The sequence below is a fragment of the Hyalella azteca genome, unplaced genomic scaffold, assembly GCF_000764305.2.
Source record: "Hyalella azteca isolate HAZT.00-mixed unplaced genomic scaffold, Hazt_2.0.2 contig8429, whole genome shotgun sequence".
NCBI classification, from domain to species: Eukaryota; Metazoa; Arthropoda; class Malacostraca; order Amphipoda; family Hyalellidae; genus Hyalella; species Hyalella azteca.
The window spans coordinates 113,487-134,034 of NW_025938523.1; the positions used below are offsets into that span (position 1 = coordinate 113,487).

The window sequence follows — 20,548 nt, forward strand, 5'->3', positions numbered from 1 at the left end:
AAGGTTTTTTGAAAGAATACTGTCAATGGGCCGACCAGGACGGTTGCTAATTCTTTCTGGACTTTGCTCAGATAGATCACTTTGCAGTGTTTGCAAACTTTTGTCTCTAGCTGGGCAGATTGTTACTTTTTTTACTGGAGACCGTAGAGGGCTTTTCGACTATCTTTTTTTATTTTCTGTCCAGCCATTGTAAAATGTACGAACTAAACCTTTTGAACGGAGAAAACTTCCAAACTGAGTTGAGTTGAGTATAGAAAAGTTCCCTCGAAAATTTGGACTGGCGGAACAGCTGAGCCTCAGCTGAGCTGAGGTAAAAGTAACGTAGGTAAAACAAAAGATATATCATTGAGCATTCACTTTATTTCATATCACAATTATTGAAAAGTTCTACAACGTGGAATAACTTGATGGTTATAATAACTTGCGAATTAAAATGCATATATACACCCGAATTGCGGAACATTTTGACCTGTTTGCTCGTCTTGGCGGCTTTAACGACACTCGTATTCTTTAAAATGAAGAATATTACAATTTTTTAGGAATGAATCAGAGGATATGGAAGCAGCACATGACACGAAAATGTAAGTGATCAAACGAAGCAACTCAGAAGGCAACTCAAAACAATCATAAATGTCATGGAATATCACAAACGATCTTAAAAAAATATCAACTGAACTTGACGGCCACTAAACCGTGATGTTACTTGCCAATTATCATTGCAATGCATATTAAATTGCGAGCACTTCACTTATTTTTTTGAACATGGGTACGAATAAGTTTTGTCTCTTCCCTCATTTTTTTACGCTAGGACAGAGAGAGCCAGCTATTAATTTTCAAGATAAATTCATCGACAACCTCAAGCCCGAGACAAAAACACTCCAACAACATCAAGCCAGAGTAAAAAAAAAAAAACACTCCAACAACATCAAGCCAGAGTCAAAAACACTCGAACAACATAAAACACTGAACAATTCATTTCAAAAACACTGAACATTTCATTTCGAAAACGCTGAACATTAATGAAAAAATTTTAGCATGGCATTGCACTGAAATTCATAACATTCAATTCTTGAAACAACACACTAGGCGAAAGCGTCCCGCTGAGTTTCTCAGCTAGCCTGCAGCCTATCCTAACATGCGACAGCAGAAAAAATTGTCATATATAAAAAAATGGTCCTCAGGACTAAACTTTTACCATGAAATTAATATAATAATGAGAATATAATGACAGGAAATGTTTTAACGTACAATACGGAGAGCTTTATACACACAATAGATAATGCCATTCTTATCTATTCACACATGCAATCAATGTACAACAGAACATATATGTGGGGTATATTACTGGTTTACTTAAAAAATCTCAACGTTCTTCGCTACCAAACATTTTATTGCATAAAAGGCTATTCTTCTTGTTCATTACATAAGTTTTTCCCGGCCCTGGTATTGTTCGTTTTTTGTACTTGCGCAGCACATAATTGCTGCCAGGTATACGTTCCAGCTTGCGTACGTTCTCGATTATCTCGTAGTTTGGCTGACTCTGCAAAAAAATAAGTGTACGTGAAATTATCGAAGTTTCGTTTTATTGCAGAAATTTGGATGTTGGAATGTTGAAAAATCACTGTGGGCTTGACCGTGGTGGTCATTGCGAATTTTGCATGAAATCTTCACTTAAAAATTCATCAGCTTTGACGAGCACCAATTATTTGAGAAATAATGGCCTCTTCTAAGAATTACATTTTTGAAAAATGCTGTCTCAATTCAACATTTTTCATATATTTTAAATAGCAAGTAGAAATCATCAAATTACCCTTTAAAGTTAATGATATTTTTGTTCTCTAAAGTATTTTACCATTTGCATGCACATGGCCACTCCGCTGCCGAACTCCAGATCCGAGACGAAATCCAGCCTGGTTTGTACACCCGTATTGAACTCGATCATGGTTTGAACAAAGCTCGTGTCCACTCGAGCTTGTCCTTGTATGATCATACCAGCGCTGTCAAGGAGGGAATTACAAATTTAACTTTTTATCAAACACGCATGATACATAATACTAAATAAACTAAACGTGCAAACTTCAATTATATGTATCTGGTTTTTTCACGACATTGAATGATAAAAAGTCCTCTTAGTCAAGTCAACAGGAAGTTAAATAAAAGGACAGGTCGCTTACCCAATTTCAACGAGACTATGAGCGTTTTGGTTCCATAGGGAAATTTGAACTTGGCCGGCAAAGTCGTAAGATATTGAGCCTGTAAGGAGCATCTCGATAGTAAATCCATTCTGTAGCGGCACACGCTGGAGGTGATCATGGAGAAGAGCAGAACCCTGGAATAATGAAATATGAAATAACACTTCAGACGAAATTAAGTTATATGAAAAAAACATAAAATACGTGTCAGGGAAAGGGTTACTTTCATGCAGAGAAATCGCGCACAAGTTTATTTTTTTATGTCTTCGAAATTAAAAACAGTACATTAATTTGTTGTTAGGAATCTTGTTTGCTTAGGATTTTTCAAAACAAGTGAAATAAACAAGATTTGATGTGTCTCTGTCTCACCTGGAGTGCAGTAGTTCGTTCTGAAGCAGTTCCAGACCAAACATGACCCATGAGTTCACTTTTGCTGGTGAAGAAGACGTACGGTCGTAATTGAGTATCCATGAGAGTTATTTCGATGCCAGCATTGGCATCCTCGACTTCCTGTTGGTCTTCTTCAGTGACGTCGTCGTCTTCTGATCCTCCACCGAACATGTCCAGACCACCAGCAAACATGCCGAACTGTTACCAAATAACATTTACTATTACTGTTATTATTTGATTCACAGTATTTGGTTGTAATAATTGAATATAAAATAAATCTCAGTATAGAATGCATTAAGGCTTACCGAGAGCAGTCGCATGCTTTCGTTGTGGTTGCGGACGAAAACATCGACAGTTGAGCGCTTCAAAAGGCCTCCGTTGATCTCAAGAACGTTGGAAAAAGAAGCATTTGCGGCGTTGAGGGAGCCGGCTGTGAAAGGGCGGGAGAAGGCTGACGACAGGCCGTTCTGGCCTAGCACGTGGTAGTTGCCAACTTCTGGCGATCTGATAACTTTCCTGAATACCTGTAGCGTCCAATAATTCAGTTAGTAATTTAATAGTAATGCTAAATATAAATAAATTTTCTCTAAATCTGGAAGGAAAAATTGTTACACGTACGGCAACTTGTCAAAAAAACAATGTATCGTTTTCAGAGCAATAATAATATTAATTGCAACAATATTTAAGCATCCAAGAAAGTACTGAAGTACCCTTTCTAGTCGAAACTAGAAGCGAAGAAACAGACAATACCTCAGAAACTTCCTGGTTTCCTTTATCCATCATGTCACGTATCTTCGATAGAAGGACTGTATTAACTTCTTTGTTTTTCTGATCTCGGATTTGCAACAGGAGCATTTTTAAGAACTCTTCCGAAGGCGTGTGTTGCAGGAGCATATCAGCGGCGATGATTTTTACCGAAGAGTCATGCCGTCTATCAAGTCCAAAGAAAATTTTCTCCAGTTGCTTGATTATCTGAACATATACATATGAATGTTATCAATTTAGTTAAATGTTAATAATGAATGCTGTAACTATTTGCAAGTCACAATGACTCGCATATAGATTCTTTGAAATCTGAACATCAACAATTTAAAAGAATCCATCTCTGCGAATCCGAATCTATAAATAATTACTGACTTGTTGAAATTGAGCTTTCTCCTTTGATAATGTTTGTCAATTTAATCAACATATAAAAGGCATCATTTGAGCTCACTCGATCATCTATAAAGTTGCTGGGCATTGTTTGAATGGCGCGCATAGCACTTATAGCAGCCTTCTTCGGGGCCTTGCGCACGACGTCCAAGAGCAGAGGGATCGACTGCTTCTGCTGCAGAGTCTTCAAGGCGGACACGTACAGCATAGTGCACGGAGTGCCGTCGCAATTGCCCAATTTCTCTTGGAAATACGAGGAAGCTTCAGCGATTAACTGCACGGACGAACATTAATGTTTGAAAACTTTGCCTGGCATGGTACCTATAATATTGTAATGCTTTGTACAGGGACCTATAATGTTGTAAAGTAATATTCGTTTATGTCTCTATTAATCAAATAATTGAGGCAAATCAAGTTGTGCTAGCTGATATTGATGAATACTAACCGGCTTGTCAGCGTTATCCGGCATCCTGGAATAGGTCTTCACAAGTGAAGCCACGGTGTAAACAAGCGTCTCGTACAAATGCTTGTTGCTCACTCCTCTCTTGACGAGGTTAAAGAAATCTTTGGCGAAATGAGGAAAAGGCATCAGACCAACAGACTAGTGAATTTCAGTTACGAGGAATATCGATGGGGGAAATTTTATAGTACCGAAAATACTGAGTGAAGAGTAACGAATCTAGCATGGGAAAAATAGCATAACTGACCACTCAGTAATGTATACAACAATTGACAGTGATAATAGTTCTTTCATGTGATTAAAATTTTTTCGGTAGAGAATTGAATTTTAGTCGTCTTCCATCAGAGAGGGATAGAGAGAGAGACCATGCCATTTGGAAATAATAAGAAATTAATTGGGCGTAAAAAATTTCATGTTCAACGTCAGTCGTAAAATAATTATCGAATGAAGGAATCACAACCAATAACATCTGCATATCGAGTCCATTGCCGACCATGACAATCATTGACGTCGCCATGTATGTCGGCCATAATAATCATATCCGTCTAATCATAATAAATAATCCGTCTAATAATTGATAATAATAATAATCATAATCGTCTAATCAACCTTGCACGTTGGCCCATCACAGGCATTTACATACGGCAATCACAACAGACATTTACGCAGGTCAGTCACGACAGACATTTACGCAGGCCAATCATAAGCAAACACGTTGGCCAATTAACCAATTAACCGGACGGGTGGCCCGGGCATTGCGTACCGTTGATGGACTCGGCTGACGGGTGTGTAGCCAGCGACGCAGTCAGGAGGTATCGCTCGGGCAGGAGAATTTTACGTTCTTCTTGGAAGTTAAGAAAACCCATGGCAGCTTTGTGACTTGCCGACGTCTGGGTGCTGGCGACGATGTCCAAGAGTTGCAGCCTGCAACAAGAAAATTATGGCAATAAGTGCAGTCTGATTCTGACATGACGTCTCTAATGAAAAAAAGGCGGAGCGCGGAATCTTAATAATAGACCCACATTAAATGAACATATCTGGGGAGAAGCCATTTAAATAAAAATTTAAGAATATTTAAGGTGCTGATGACAGTTCGATCTTAATTTCCTTTTTAGGATGACAAGAATTTTTTTTTTTTGCCTAAAATGGAAAGAATTACATTTCCATCACTACTCATCAATAGTAGGTTCGAATTCTATTTTCAAACTTAACTAATATTACCTTCATATGATCAATGTATGATATCCGAAATATCAATAATGAATTACTCATCTTGAAAAATGAATTACGCTCAAAAAATGCTTAAAACTCATTTATGACTCACAGAATTTTATTGTTCTTCTTCGAAGTCAAGATCGCTTTGATGGTGGCCTCTGAACTCTCCCTCATTTTCCTCAATAGTCTTATGAAAGCCAACGCAGAACTTTGTGATCCGAGGTTATTGGCATTAAGCGCACTTCTAAAGTTCGCCACGAGATCCGCGAGCTGAAAATTAACATGTTAGCTTCAAAATGAAAATAACTAAGTTTTTCAGGAACAATCCAACCGTTAGTTAATCGGATAAACTAGAATGAGAGTAACCCTCAAAAAATCTTGAAATATTCATCAATGACACTTTTTGGTAATGAAATCTCAATCGACTATAATTCCCGTTAATTAAAATGGCGCCCGCTGCCGAATATGCACATTTAGAGATGTGCTTCATAAATGTTAATTGATCGAGTCTCATATTGAACAAGTTACTGATTTAGTCGGGGAGCACGGCGAGAACTTTGGCAGTGGCTCTACCACTACTGGTTCCAACTAGAAATCATAAAAAATACATTTTAAGTATTTTCCAAACCACTTCCGACCGCTCTGTTTTTTCACCAATGAAAAGCACTCAACACTTCAGGAATAACCGATTAATTTACATCCCAGAAACTTACGTATCGAAGCTAACTATACCACATCTCTTTTTCTCGAGGTTACGGGTACTCAGAAGATGTTTTTGAGACTTCGTGCAACTTTCCGAATCTTTGGAAATATTCGAGCTATTCAGATTAAAACTGAAACAAAGACTCTCTATATAACATTCAAAATCGAATTACCGATTTACAGGCGATGCAATCCCGGACGTCTTCCCTAGAAGTCAAATCTCCGGCCTCCAGGTCCAACTTAGTCTTTTTGGAAAGATCTCGAATTACTTCTGATTCGGTGGCACCAACGGGGGAACTCACGCTCGTTTTTTTCTCTCCTAAGAAAGAAGTATGCAATTCAATTGAGATTTAAAAAATCTCTAATTCGTACAAATAGGCAGTAAAAAATCATGATATGTGCCTGTTGAATCGAAATGAATTCAAATATATTCAGCAGCGAAAGGTATCGCGAGTAGAAAAATTATTTAGTACTAGTTGCAAAATATTTGAACAACGCTCTAGTCTCTAAATGATTTCTGCAGACTAACTAACTACGAATAATTTCTCTTGGAACTGACCGGTAAATTGGAGCGTTATTCTGCTTATTACTTCCGAGGCCGAAGTTTTGCGAGCCACCACCCGCAGAAAATGGGTTTCGAGACCAGTGGCCTGCATGATAACTCCGTCCGCTGGTCGCAATTCGTAGCTCACACTAGCAGTGCTGCGAATTTCAGCCCCGAGGACCTTAAAATAAACCACACAGATTAATAATTAACTATGCTAACTTTGGCGATACCAATGCAGAGCACAGAGTCGCATTGCCATTGGGGATACGGGGCTAGCAAAGAGACTTGGCATAAACTTACACGCAATTATCCCCTAAAATCTCTTTAACATTCAAGTAATAGAAACGACAGCTTAATCAAAACTTATTTCTACATGTCCATGAAACAATACAAGTAAATAAGCTCATATGCAGGTTACCTCGTTGGTGTGGTTATAGAAAATCGGTAAATTAAGAGGAATGCAGTTGCTTTTGAGCTTGACTATTTTGCCAGGGTCTCCCGTCACGTAGTGAACGTGACAACGACCCGAAGCGTCGACTTCTTCTCTCTCTACTACACTCGTCTGCACCTGAAAAGTTTTGATGTTCGATAATATCTGAGCAGAAATATTTTAGAGCAATATGGTATTCTGCCTTTAGACGGCATCAGAACTTTCATGTATTTTGTACTAATCATTTGGCGTGAATGAGGCTTGCATGAATCGGCAATAAGCCATGGGCCTATTTCTTTAGTGCCGACACTTCTATTCTATTAATCCGAGTCTGCATGACACAATTATTGTTATGATTTGCATTCAAATCGTAAATCGAAGGCGAAGTGAGGCATAAATGCAGAAAATCAACCAGCTTCAATATTAATCAGGAGCCCATGAGGGAAACAATAGCAGAATAAAACGTGCATCACAAAAAATATAGTATAAGTGTTCGTTAAAGATGACAACGGCTAGCACTGCGAATCCCTGATGTTAAGAAAAAATTTTTGGGAAAGTACTTGGTACGAACTTACAGAAAATTACTGCGAAAATTTTAAACCCTGATACGAACGTCAAACTAAACGTACCTGCAAAATACTGGCAATACCCTTCTTCATATTGACGCTTGAAATGTCTTCCCCTTTCACAGAAAAAATTTTGTTGATCCTCCCTGAGCTCCACCAGACGAAGATGGGATCGTTCCTGAAGGCATCGACCCGCGAGGATTTGTCCACGAAACCTTCGGGCGTCGGACCTTGCCGGGCCTTGACCGACAGCTTCGAGGACTCCACCTGCATGACCATCGTATGGAATTATTCATAGCAAATTGAATTTGAATAATATATTTTCAATCAATGAAATATTATTAAGCAGACAATAAATTATCTTTTCGAGAGTTTAATTTCTTTTGAGAAGACCTAATAATACCCACGCAACGTAGACTCCAATTATCAATAGTAAAATTTATTAAATAAAAAAGTTGACTCAAAAGCTCGCGTTTTTATACACTCCTTTAGAAAGAACCACGGCATTTGAAGCAAACAATCTAAGATTGAAATGACGAGAAGAAATTTTTACATAAAACATGCTGTTAAAATATGTAAATCCGACTATCTTCGCGAAAATTCTTCCCTTATAAAAATATAGGATTCAAACAATGCATCTTTATATTGCACTAAACAACATCCATATTACAATCACCAGACTGGTAATTTTTCTTGTCCAAAACAACATAGACACTGAAGTCGATCACATATATGAACTAAACGAGTCAGAAGAATATACACATAAAGCGAATTTAAGCAAGTGTCGATCAGGGTTCTCACTTACCGTTATCCGAAGTAATTGTTCGTGAGGATTGTTCGAGTGCTGCCATACGGGAGTTACTTGAACTTTCCCTCTCAGTTTAAAGCCAACGTCTTTGGCTGAAGAGACGGGCTTGGGTTGAGGTTCGTTGAGAAGCACCGACGTCTCGTAGCTGTACTCGTACGCCGTACCAACCTCATACTGACGACTCAAAGCTGCAACAAAATGTGTACGTCTAAATAGTGGGCCTTCAATAACTATGGTTCAAGTAGAACAAAAACTGAAATGACAGTGATTTGGGAACTTATTATCTTCGGAACACTAGTGAACTATCGAGCTAATAAAAAAAGAAGCCGAGTCCAGCAAAAAGTTACTGTTTGCCGTAAGTTATGAAAAATTTTACGTCCGATGTTTGAAAATTTACTAGAAAACTAAGCGTATTTTGTTTGTGCAACACGCTCAAAAAATGCCTATAATTAACACTCAAAATAATCCATGATTTTGATTGACTAGTGTCAAATCGGGTCCACCAGTGCTTTCTGATTAATACAGTATGTGAAACAAGTTTTCATAAAAATCACCAGTTTATCTTACCGGATTCATTAGCACGCATGTATTTTATTTTGTAGCTTTCCATAAGAAAAAAGAACTCTTTGTTGGAAGTTGAGAGTATGGCTACTTCCAGAGTACGATCGCAATATTATTAAAAAAAATTTAAAGTCATTAACATGGAGATCGAATTGTTCACCATGTAGTATTGAAGCTACGTGAAGTATTTTACGAAGTGCGCTCCTTTTTTACAACACTTCTCTTTAACTTCACTTCTTGTTTGTCTGTCTGTCTGTCTGTCTGTCTGTCTGTCTGTCTGTCTGCTACAAATCTTATAATCGATATTTAACACACTTCTACCTGTCCAATCGATTTGAAATTTTGCACACTTGCGTAAAGTTGGAGACAATGCATGAATCAATTGACAGAATCTAAAATTTATAAATTAAAAAAAATATATAATTTTTTTCAGTATTAAAAAAATATAAAAAAATAATTTCGTCTCCTACAAATCTTATAATCTATATATGACATAATTTGACCTGTCCAATTGATCTGAAATTTTGCACAATTGCATAAAGTCAGAGACAATGCATGAATCAATTGACAGAACAAATAATTTTTAGAATTTACAAAAATTTTAATTTTTAAACAAATTTGAAGAATAATTTTTTTTTTCAGTATCTGAAAATGAAATTAGAAATTCATTGTACATGTGTAACATCCAAGACACTGGATTGTTCAGAAGTGTTGTCTTTAAACAGTAATTTTTTGTCACTGAAAAATATTACCTCAATTTGAATTACAAATGAAAGAAGTTGGACGAAAACGTGATTAAGAAATAAACAAATAAATTACTCTCCAGTCTATCAGTAAAAGTGAAGACGATAATTGTGTTGAAGCAGGATAAGTAACATCCTTGTTTCTCCTATAACCAGTCGCTTTCCCTGTAATTCTGTAGAAGCGAGGGGAGGAGGGCAGGGCTGTAGGTAGGAGGCGGTTGTGTGTCATCACAGGGTTTCATGGCTCGGCAAGGCAGCAAGGCAATCGGTCGTTCTGATCCTGTGCCGTTACACAGAGAGAGAGAACGCTTTCCCCGGCCCTAGTGGAACGGCTCGGCTGCACTCGGTCAAGTATCAGACGACGAGCTTCAATGCAGAAGAGAAGCGTGTGGATTTGGAGCTTTCTTCTATCGAGCGTCCTTTGTTTGGCCTTGACCAACTCTTCCAACTGTACCCAGGAATGTTATGCGAAGGCCGCTGGATTGTATTTCGCACACTCGAGCATATCATACACAGTGAAAATGTTTAATTACTGCGGGTATTACCTTATGAAAACAGTTATCAATATTGAAGTTAATTAGTGAAAGCCATTAAAGAGTGCAATAAACAAGGTTTTATTCACACAGAAACGGCGACACTTACCAGGATACGAAGATAATAAAACGAAGGCTTGAGCAGGTGCTAGAGTATGTAGGAGTGAACTCAAACACAACACGCAAAAAGCTAAAGTTCGGCCTAGCATTCTTTTTATAAACTCTTTCTGCGCCATTTCAAGCTACAGGTAGCGTCTAAAACACATCACTGATACACTAATAAAGGATTCATCGAGCAACGAGCGACATTTCATGATCTGAAATGGGCTGCGACCCGATCCCACAGGATTTTGATATCAGAACTTGGAAGATGGATGCTCTCTTTCAAATCCGCATCGCACAAATTCAAATCCCGGATATCCAACTTTGCCTTCATAAAACTATAGAATACACTTTTTACTGTAATCTAGATTAATTCTCAGTGAGAATTGTTCCGCCACATATTAAAATCGGACACATTAACACACTAGCTAGTTTCAAACCACGAATGCTCCTATGCAACAAAACTCTACCGCGTTCAAATTACGCCAGCCATAGCTTGTCACTAAATTAGATTAGAATCCGAACTGACAAAATTTCATTTATACTCAATTCCATTGAGTATTCCTTGAAATTATCAATTTATTTTATCACTGCGAGTAAAAATGATTCTGTACTCGTCCAAAATTCAACCAATTCACTGGATGCCATAAGCGTGTGTCCATGTGAGAAGCAAATGTAACTGTAATAAATGCAAAGATAAATACACTTCAAATTGTTCCTTCATAATTGGAATTTTGATACACTAACGGAACAAAATGGATTGTACACGAAAAGCCGAACTACAACTAATTTGGTTCATGCAAATTTCTGGCATTCTTACGAAAGATTCCTCAGATTTAAATTTGCGTTCAGTATATTTTCGTGTTAAACCATCTTCTACGAAATCTTGCAGAATACTCCAGCAAGGAACTCATTATCGAACATTGTCAAACAATCAGAAATGTTAAGATGAACGAGATGATTTTCAAACAAAAAGATGCAAAATGTTTCTTATAAAATACTTCGTGTTCTCAGCCAATTAATTGAGCTTGAACGTATCTGTCTGACAATCCACGATGAGCGTTCAGTTTCAATATTAATGTGTTTTCGATCTTTTCGGCAATATCTTATCACAATCAAGTACCATTGATAGATCAACCGATACAAGAATAGATGTTTACGAGACAAGCTCAGTGGTTAATGACAACGTACTCGGTAGACCAGATGAAAAGGGCCCATAAATTTAAACATAATATATCTAAAACTTTATAACACAGGAAATAAATAATGTTGTTGAAAGATAATACAAATATAACCTTAATAACCAATCTGAATTCAGATGGCTATGAATGTTACTGTATAACTCCTGAACTAGAAAGAGCACACGCCAAGGAGGTAGAGACGCACAAGAACAAACATGCAATGAGGCTTCAGCTGGACTGCTGAGGAAGGGGGAGCGGGTGGAGGTAAGCTTACAGTTGTCGTGGCCTCATTCTTGGGCCACGTCTTGCTCCGTCGTTTGAAAGAGAAGAGCACAGCAAGGGGCACCTTAATACAGAGTCTTTCGCGTCATTCTTACGGAAAATTAATCGACGCGCGGCTGCTGATAGACTAATTACGTGAGAAATTAACATGAAAGGTTTTTGTATATAATATATTTATTGTATTTTGTACTTGCAGCAGATACCGTGCTATGGTTGGCGAAATTGAATTGACGAAAATAGATCAAGAACAATGACGCAATACCACAGACACGCCACTTACTGTATACATTTTTTACGACTTTTCTACTCAAAGACTCTTCTAAAGCGATTGTTAAGCAGTTTAATTAATATCTAAGTGAAAAGGCGATCACGATACAATCATTGAGTATCAAAGTAGAATTTTCAAAATCAGCTCATAATTTTTTCTGAGATAAAAAATTGTAAACATCTTTATTACTCGCTTACTTTAAATCAACTACGGATAAGAAAACCGGTTTAATCTCTAAATTCATGTTGGTAAACGCTAACACATCTCCATTAAAACTTCGTAACAGTTGTCAGAGAGAGAACATGCCAAATTCGGGGAAAATGTCGCTTTATTTAATTCGTAATGCAAGCAAATTAATCGGCAAATTGAGTCTTTTGAATAAACTATTCCAAGAGAGAGTATCATTCGCTCGACACAGCAGTGCCAAGACCGCACGCATCCTCGTTGGAAAAGAAAGCAATGACGAACCTGCTGCAATGTTAGGAGGTTTCTCGGAACTCGATCGGTCCAGGAACCTGCATGGGCATTCCAAGTCCGCGTGTTTAAATGGTGGATTAATCAATCTCTTAGCGACGGATTCATTATCGGTCGTCAATGATATTAGTGTCTAAAGTCCTGGGTATGAGAGTTACCGTCATTAGGCTAAGGGTCAAGTCCGATACATTGATCATCGTCAATGACTTTCGTACATAACGTTCCATGGGGGCTGGTTAGTACGTAGTATCGCGTTTTGCACGGGGAATGTCAGGGGAACGAAAGCTGGAAATGAATCCCTAACACACTTTTTCATCATTAAAAGACGAAAAAGTAGTTATAATTTGAAGTCGTTTTAGATTTCACAGAGCTGATAGGCAAAAAAGAGGAAATACTAAATAAAAAAGAAATGCTCAAGCCCAGCAATCTTGCTCAAACCGAGTCGAACGCGATGCATAAAAAATCGGAAACATTGAGACTGGAAAGCGCATCCTATCCTTTAGTATCTCAGGCTTGCAGCCCGAAGTCACAGCTGTTGCGCAGCGTGATTAGCGAGAATATTCAGTGTAACAAATTCAAGTATAATTACAGTGAAAAATAAGCAAACAGGTGAAAGAAATATTCCTCTAATTATCGTCGTTCAAGTTCGACACTCACGGAATAAGCTCACACCAAGCATACAAACTTCCAAGAGATTATAAGCCGCATTCGCTATTTAATGAATAAGGGCCGCACAAAATTAAAAACAGGCGTCGTGTCCGAATTTTCCGGCTATAAAGAGAAATGAACATAATTATTGTATTCCGACGTTAGCGGTGTGCCATGATTCACTTTTGGGGTTCACAGTTATAGGCAGGCCATGTTTGTTATCTTATGCTTTTCCAGCAAGAACTGAAAGTATATAAATTCACGATTACTATTCACAGAGACGAAATTAGGAAAGATGTGCGAATGTTGAATGAAAGCAAATGTAAAATTCTCGGGTTGATCAAAAATCGTAAATTAGGCACACCTCAATGTAATTCTTCACAAACTCGTGCAGGTATTAAAGCACGTTGAAGAGTTTGAGCATTTACAACTTAAATAATGTTAAAATAAGGGTTTACATTGGAAAAAGCAAGTTCACTATATTTTTCCCACAAGGAGTTAGCCTAGTAGAAAAAGAGTGGAACGATTTATAAATGTTTACTCGGGAGGCGGCATATTCATAGAGGAGTGAATTAGAGTTGTAAAGTATCTATAATTCTATCAAGTGAAGAGTGTATTTTTCAATGGTTACGAACTGTTCGAGGGAGGCGAATAACAAGTGAAAAAGCAGGCCCAATATTACCGAAGAACTACAATTATGGGAAGTAGGTCACCCTCACACAGTGGAACTTAGATACACTTGAAAAATGTATTTGCTTTAGCATTTTATAAACTTTCGTCGTAATCGTACATTTCTTCTCTAAGAACGATACATCTTCATTCACTTCCATATTTTGGTGATATGAATGTTACGAATTGAAGTTTAGTGAACTCGGTCATAAATTACTTTCGTGTCCACGTGGCGACCTCAATGCTCTACATGAACTCATCCGAAGATAGACTTTGGACCAAATTAAACATTTTATATTAGCATTGCTCGTAGGATTATAGGATTTCTAGTATACGGCTAAAATTCGTGAAACTTGCAGAAGTTTCAGTCAAGAGTAAGGCAAGAGAAAGGAAGTACACAACCACACAGCACCACGTCGCAACCTCCACTAACTGTACCGCGGTTGATCCGAGTCCTTCGCCATACCTGTTCGCTCTACCTGTCGTGCCGGTAAAATAAACTTGCTCTCCACGACAAAAAATATATCCTGCAATAACCATTGTTGAAAACACGGGAGTGAACAGGAGGAGACACACAGTTACCACTATAAATCAAATTTAACCTTGCATATAGTTGAACCCTTACAGCCAAAGTTGAAAAACACTGAAGTTGGCCGTACAGTAGTTCTCTGAATTGCATATCAACAACTGCTTTTTTCATCGACTTACTGCCGCTGGACGGCTGGCTTGCTCCCCATGTAACTTGGGAGTCTAATTCCTTAACGAGTTTATATTCAGCAGGGTCTGGCTCATAAATTTTACTATCCATCCGCATCTTCACCGATAACAATGTTGTAATTAATTTTCTAATTGTGAAGTTAACTAGAGTTTTATTTTCCCAGCTTACAGAGATTTCATTACTAAGCCGAATTTCCTCAAAATCAAGGCGGTGAACTCTGAAAGTAGTCATTATCGATTTGTAGGATATCATTTCTAAATTTAATCTGCTATACTTTAGGACAGTTATTAATAAATGAACTCCACAACTCGCTCATTTAGTAACCAACTTTCTTAAGCTTGCGACTAGTATGTAAATATTTGCATGCAAATTAATAATGCCACTCTAATCCCCGTAAACGATATTTCTGATTATTATCAGTCAATCACATCACGATTGCCGTATCAAACAAGTGAACAGCTAGTCTCTTGAGAATTGTGCGCATGCAAGCATTTTTTCAACGACTTGTATCTGATAAACTCACCAATGTTCGACGATGAGGTACACATTAACGAATTCGGCGTTTTTTATTCGTTTGGCGTTGGAATTCATTTTATATCGTGCTATTTTGGACGATGTTAGGTTAGGACATTTCGGAGTATATAAATCTCTTAACAAACAAGGAGTCATTTAGAAGTCTTCCATTGAGTCAGGTTTCTTCCAAATATCTTTTCGTCATCATACGAGTACATAAATGACTTTGCTATCCATGTTATGTGCGTCCAATTAGTTTCGCGTCTTCACCTACTTATTCTTACCTGTGGGAGCCTGGGAGCAGAGAGTTCCTGGGTAAGATGATAAAATAGCAAGTGTTAGTAGTTTGTTAAATTCAAGCAATACTCATTGAAAACAAAGTATTTTGCATGTGTCAAGACCGAACAACCCACAAATTTCAGTATTTTCTCGACAGGTTGAACAGAAGTTAAATTTAAACAATTTTAATTACTAGGTAATGTAAATAATTCGAACTTCTTATAAAGTAAGAAATAAAGTTGTCCACGTCAAAAATAAAATACATAGGTAATCGAAACTGAAAATATGTACAGCTGTATATAATAGAAATTTAAATTCATTTGCATTGAATCAAAAACTCTCGAATGACAGAGGCCATGAGCAAATTATACTGGGCTGAGAAGAGCTATAGCTTAGTAGTTCATTCAGTACAGAAGGTACACGGTAGCAATATTTGCGGTCAGTGTCATAATCAAGGGGAAGTAAACATTGAAAAAAAACAAGCACACGACGCAACGTCAATTACAATTATAAAATGAATCCTAATGTGCAAAAGGAAAGAGAATAAAAGCTTTCATCGAATAACAGTGCCAAACTAAGTGCAAATTAGCCCAGAGAAATCGTGCCATTTAGAAACGGGCAAGAGAAAACACTTAACTAAAGCTCACCTGAGAAGAGAAGGAACACGAAGCACGAGAAGAAAACTCTGAATGATAGATGCATGGTTACTTTCAGCTTATTGTATTCTGTAAATAGACACTAAATACTTTGAATTTCAAAACAAACTTTTCTAGATTATCAATTTATAGATTGATGAATCGCTAAGCCACGTGACTAAAACAAGAAAAGAAACTTTCTTTTAAATACACCCCACTTAATTGTTACATGGAAGTATTAGGGATTAATTTTATTCTCTCTTTTACATGTGGTCAAGGTTGAATTTTTATCCTTTGTGTACGTAAATTAGTAACTTCGTTAATCAGCACAGCTTGAACATGTCGATAGTGGGATGCGAGTTGTGTCAAGTAATGGCAGGTGATAAAAATTCCTTCGATACCTTTGCTACTCGAAAATTTGAATAAATAAGGCTTCCAACAACTAACCTACATGCCGCAATAATTTCCGCCCGCAGCTATCTACAGTAAATCCGTCCATTCCTTACTCGGCAAAATTTAAGGTTTGAAACAAATTACAAAATATCGATAATTACGGTTGTTGAAATGAAAGTAGTCGTTTCACGGGACTGATGATTGGCAGGGAAAGTTGTTTCGATAAGAGAATTTATTGGTGCCACCGAGAACAGATCAGAAATACCTATTTAATTCTAGTGTCGAATATTCACATATTCACCTTTCTGGGATGTTTACAAACTACACTCATGAACGATAACTCGACACTTTTTAAAAAAACGCAAATGAAACAGGTTCTACCCCCAAAGCGTAGGCCATTCTACTTGTGGACGTTGGAAGTTAGGGCTAGGGGAGAAATGCCTTATCAAAGATACCCGCAATCAAGCCCTTCAAAGTGATCCAAAGTCAAGGAGCACTGGTCTTTGAACTACTATTTGATACAATTATTGCTATGATTATTCCATTAATCACCCAAGTAAACACGCAGTAGGTTCTCCAATGACACGTGAAGGCCCAATGAAATAATTGAAAGCAATGAAATAATTTTAATCGAAATGACCAGGAAGGATGAAAAAATCGGACTTAGCTCATAAGGTTAACGATTTAGTATTGTAGACAACTTTCTCCTCAGGATGAGTAAAAATTTTGCAGTAGCTACAAGTCCAAAATATTGTGCCTAAAAACAGGAGGACTGGCAAGATACGCACTTGTGTCACACTTGGAATATTATTAACGAACTTTTACTCCCACAACTACATTTGAAATCGTTTGCATTAATTTCATTTGCTGTGCCATTTCTTGCACAATATTTTCAAGTTTAGCACACAAGCCATTAAATTCAGTAGCAAAATCAAGGCACAATCAAAGTGCTACCTTCTTACCGGTAAATTATGTAAACTACTAGTATTTTAGGTTAAACAAGCATCGTCTGCTGTTGGAGAAATTGCACTGAAGCCAATTCATTGGCAATTGTATAAGAGCCGATTCAAAAACTGTCGAAAGAGAATAAAGTACAGGGTGTGTTCGACACTCAGAATAGCGATCTACAATCGAAGCATTCGCTGCTCAGTTCAGCATGTCTCACAGTGCTCACGTCTCGATCACTTCTGCAAACCACTACAGCCGGGCCCCGGGCTGCGAAGTGAAGCCAGGCAGGCTCATGTCACCTGACGTCTGTTAGCCAACAGACGACCAACGCGTATCCTAACTGAGCTTCAAGGCCACACACACCAGACATAGTATGATTATATATGACCCGTGGGGACAGTATAAGTATAGGAATTATTTAGCATATGCATATACTCAATTTGACCCGCTAATCGAATTTGAGAACGTGGTATTTGCATTTACGGAATGGTTTAATTTTCCAAAAACTGCTAATGTAGGGCTAGTATTAATAGAAGACATGACGACAGGAATTTTGTCTCAAAATTTAGTTTGGGGACTTGAATTTTAGGATTTACGCGCATTTTATACCAGGGACGTTAAGAACAAGACTGGTCTTTCCTACATACGCAACATAACAAGACGCGATTGAGGAATAGAAGAATTTAGCAGGCAATTAAATCTGGAGCTAATCGCGCTCGACATTCGGACCTGAGACGACGTAACCGCTGGCAATGCGCGAAATATTTACATTCACAGCGACAGTATAAGTACTCCTGTGAAATGAAAAATCAATAAAATAGGTGTACGTTCATTGCGCAGCCCGTTGCAGACAGCAATTATCTATTAAAAGTAGCAGATAGCAATCATTGAACCAACAATTTAACGATGACACTGCAATTTTGTCCTCAAGATCAAGTTATTTGTGAAACCCTTAGTTCTGTTGTTTGTTGAATACTACTTGGGAGAATATTAAAACGAGAAAATTTACTTGCAACTTGCTATTGAAAGATCGCATCAACCAACATTCAAGCCAGGCACTGTCGACACAGATCACCCATCATTAATCGTCATAGTAGCCAATCATAGAGAAGAATTGTGATGATATTACGTAGACACCTACCCTTGATATATTAAGTATCTACAAAATTCGTTCAGTAGCCACTGTGGTTCAAAGTTCTTAATGGTCCTCGAAGCTGCAATTTAATTGGCAGTCAGAAAGAGAGAGTGAACGTCTCTGTATCCTCCTAATCAAAGGGTTCGTTGTAGACGAAGGACCGAGAAAGAGCATTCGATTTTCATTTTTTTACACAAGTGATACGTCGTTAACGCTTTTACTGCAACAATATTATAATATGATAAGCTGATCTAAAAATTTCCTACACAAAGCTGGTGCGTGAAATAGCTCGTGAAGCGTATTAACTCATGACAAATCGGCGACAACTTCTGACTGTTCCTAAATTATTCACTGCAGTAGCACCTTACGTTGCATGTATGTATGTGTGATTAGTCCTCTGCTGGGAAGTGAATCCACGAGTACGTTGAAGAAGAGATAACTTTCTTAAGAATTGTTGAATTTGGTGCTGAAATTATCTCCTTTCCTGACTTCATTGCAACATTTAATTTCTGTATCAATATTGAAGAGACATCTTTTCCCATTCCACTCGCGAAGTATTTTTAAATAGTGTGCCTTAAAACTACTTTCTCATTTTCTCGCACAACTATTCTCGACGGGAGACTAGCGAAACCACTTTTATGTATCCCTCAATGTAAAATTGTACCTAAACAAACGTTCGTGCAATTCTAGAAAATATCTTGAAATGCATTATGACAGAGATTAGACTGCAGTGCTGACGGGAGTTAACTATCATTACATTGTAACGGGTCTAATTTTTATAGTTTATTCCTTCAAAACTTTACAATTAGAAAGTCAGGATAATTGGCCATTGATCACTGCCCAATGCAAGGCGTTATACTCTAATTAATGATAAAAACTTGATATACTAATTAAAGATATTAAGATCTTGCTTACATCTTAGATAAGTAAATTATCAATAATTTCCAAGCTTGGCATAAACTGGTAATTTGTGTCATAAAGTAATTCATGAACAACATCTGAATACAGATCAAACGAAACAATATGCGTTTAAAAATTATTTTTTAAAGACAACTCTTCTAAAGAATCCAGTGTCTCCGATGTTACGCATGCACAATGAATTTTACAACACTTCTCTTTAACTTCACTTCTTGTCTGTCTGTACAAATCTTGTAATCGAAATTTAATACACTTCTACTTATCCTATCGATCTGAAATTTTGCCCACTTGTGTAAAGTTGGAGACAATGCATGAATCAAATGTCAAAATAAATGATTTTAGAAATTAAAAAAATATATATATTTTTTCAATATTAAAAAAATTGAAAAAATAATTTTGTCAGCTACAAATCTTATAACTGATATCTGGCACACTTTTACCTGTCTAATTGATCTGAAATTTTGCACACTGGTGTGAAATCAGAGGCAATGCACGAATCAATTAACAGAATAAATAATTTTGAAGAAATTTATATATTAAAAAAATTTTATATATAGTATTTAAAAAATTGAAAAGATAATTTTTTTAATTTTCGAAAATTAGATGAGAAATTCATTGTACATCTGTAAGATTGGAGATACCGTACTGGATTCTTTGGAAGTGTTGTCTTTAAAAAGTAATTTTTAAATGTATATTTTTTTAAATTATATTATCAAATATTGAAAAAAATAAAATTTTAAATTTCATTTTAAATTAAAAAAAATTATTTATTCTGTCAATTGATTCATGCATTGCCTCCGACTTAACGCAAGTGTGCAAAATTTCAGATCGATTGGAAATGTAGAAGTGTGTTAAATATCGATCATAAGATTTGTAGCAGACAGACAACAAGAAGTGAAGTTAAAGAGAAGTGTTGTAAAATTTCATTATTAAATAAGTTTAGCCTATTGCTCATTTGATAAATTACGAAATGATGAAAGCATGGTGTCTTTCAACATAAATTTTTCTCAGAGCTGACCTTTATAGTAATAATTTCTCAGAGCTATCCTTTATAGTAATAATTTTGAAAATGTAAAAAATTTTATT

At 37.0% G+C, this 20,548-nt stretch overlaps 1 protein-coding gene across 3 annotated transcripts; it reads right to left on the minus strand.

The window, feature by feature from the left end:
* Nucleotides 1-344: 344 nt before the first annotated feature.
* On the minus strand, nt 345-16,264 carry LOC108675837 (microsomal triacylglycerol transfer protein). Of its 3 annotated transcripts, XM_018163874.2 has the most exons (17): nt 16,081-16,264; nt 15,439-15,465; nt 8,460-8,650; nt 7,718-7,921; nt 7,077-7,226; nt 6,671-6,836; nt 6,285-6,430; nt 5,519-5,679; nt 4,958-5,118; nt 4,180-4,298; nt 3,796-4,008; nt 3,333-3,554; nt 2,888-3,106; nt 2,562-2,780; nt 2,175-2,329; nt 1,853-1,997; nt 345-1,540 (listed from the first exon to the last, which is right to left on the minus strand). In XM_018163874.2, exons 1-17 carry the CDS (start codon nt 16,133-16,135, stop codon nt 1,364-1,366), a joined length of 2,730 nt encoding a protein of 909 aa, XP_018019363.1. In that variant the 5' UTR covers nt 16,136-16,264; the 3' UTR covers nt 345-1,363. The 3 variants fall into 3 exon arrangements, with proteins under 3 accessions (XP_018019363.1, XP_018019364.1, XP_018019362.1); XM_018163875.2 differs by lacking the exon at nt 15,439-15,465; XM_018163873.2 differs by lacking the exons at nt 15,439-15,465; nt 16,081-16,264 and adding an exon at nt 10,409-11,104.
* Nucleotides 16,265-20,548: the final 4,284 nt, after the last annotated feature.

Bases quoted from the DNA above. Each gene is read 5' to 3' on its own strand.
- LOC108675837 (XM_018163873.2), bottom strand. From the start codon at position 10,535: ATGGCGCAGAAAGAGTTTATAAAAAGAATGCTAGGCCGAACTTTAGCT. The intron at 4,299-4,957 runs GTACGCAATGCC...ATTTCGCCAAAG, and splicing joins GTCAGCCGAGTCCATCAACG to ATTTCTTTAACCTCGTCAAG. The intron at 3,555-3,795 runs GTGAGCTCAAAT...GTATATGTTCAG, and splicing joins GCAACTTTATAGATGATCGA to ATAATCAAGCAACTGGAGAA.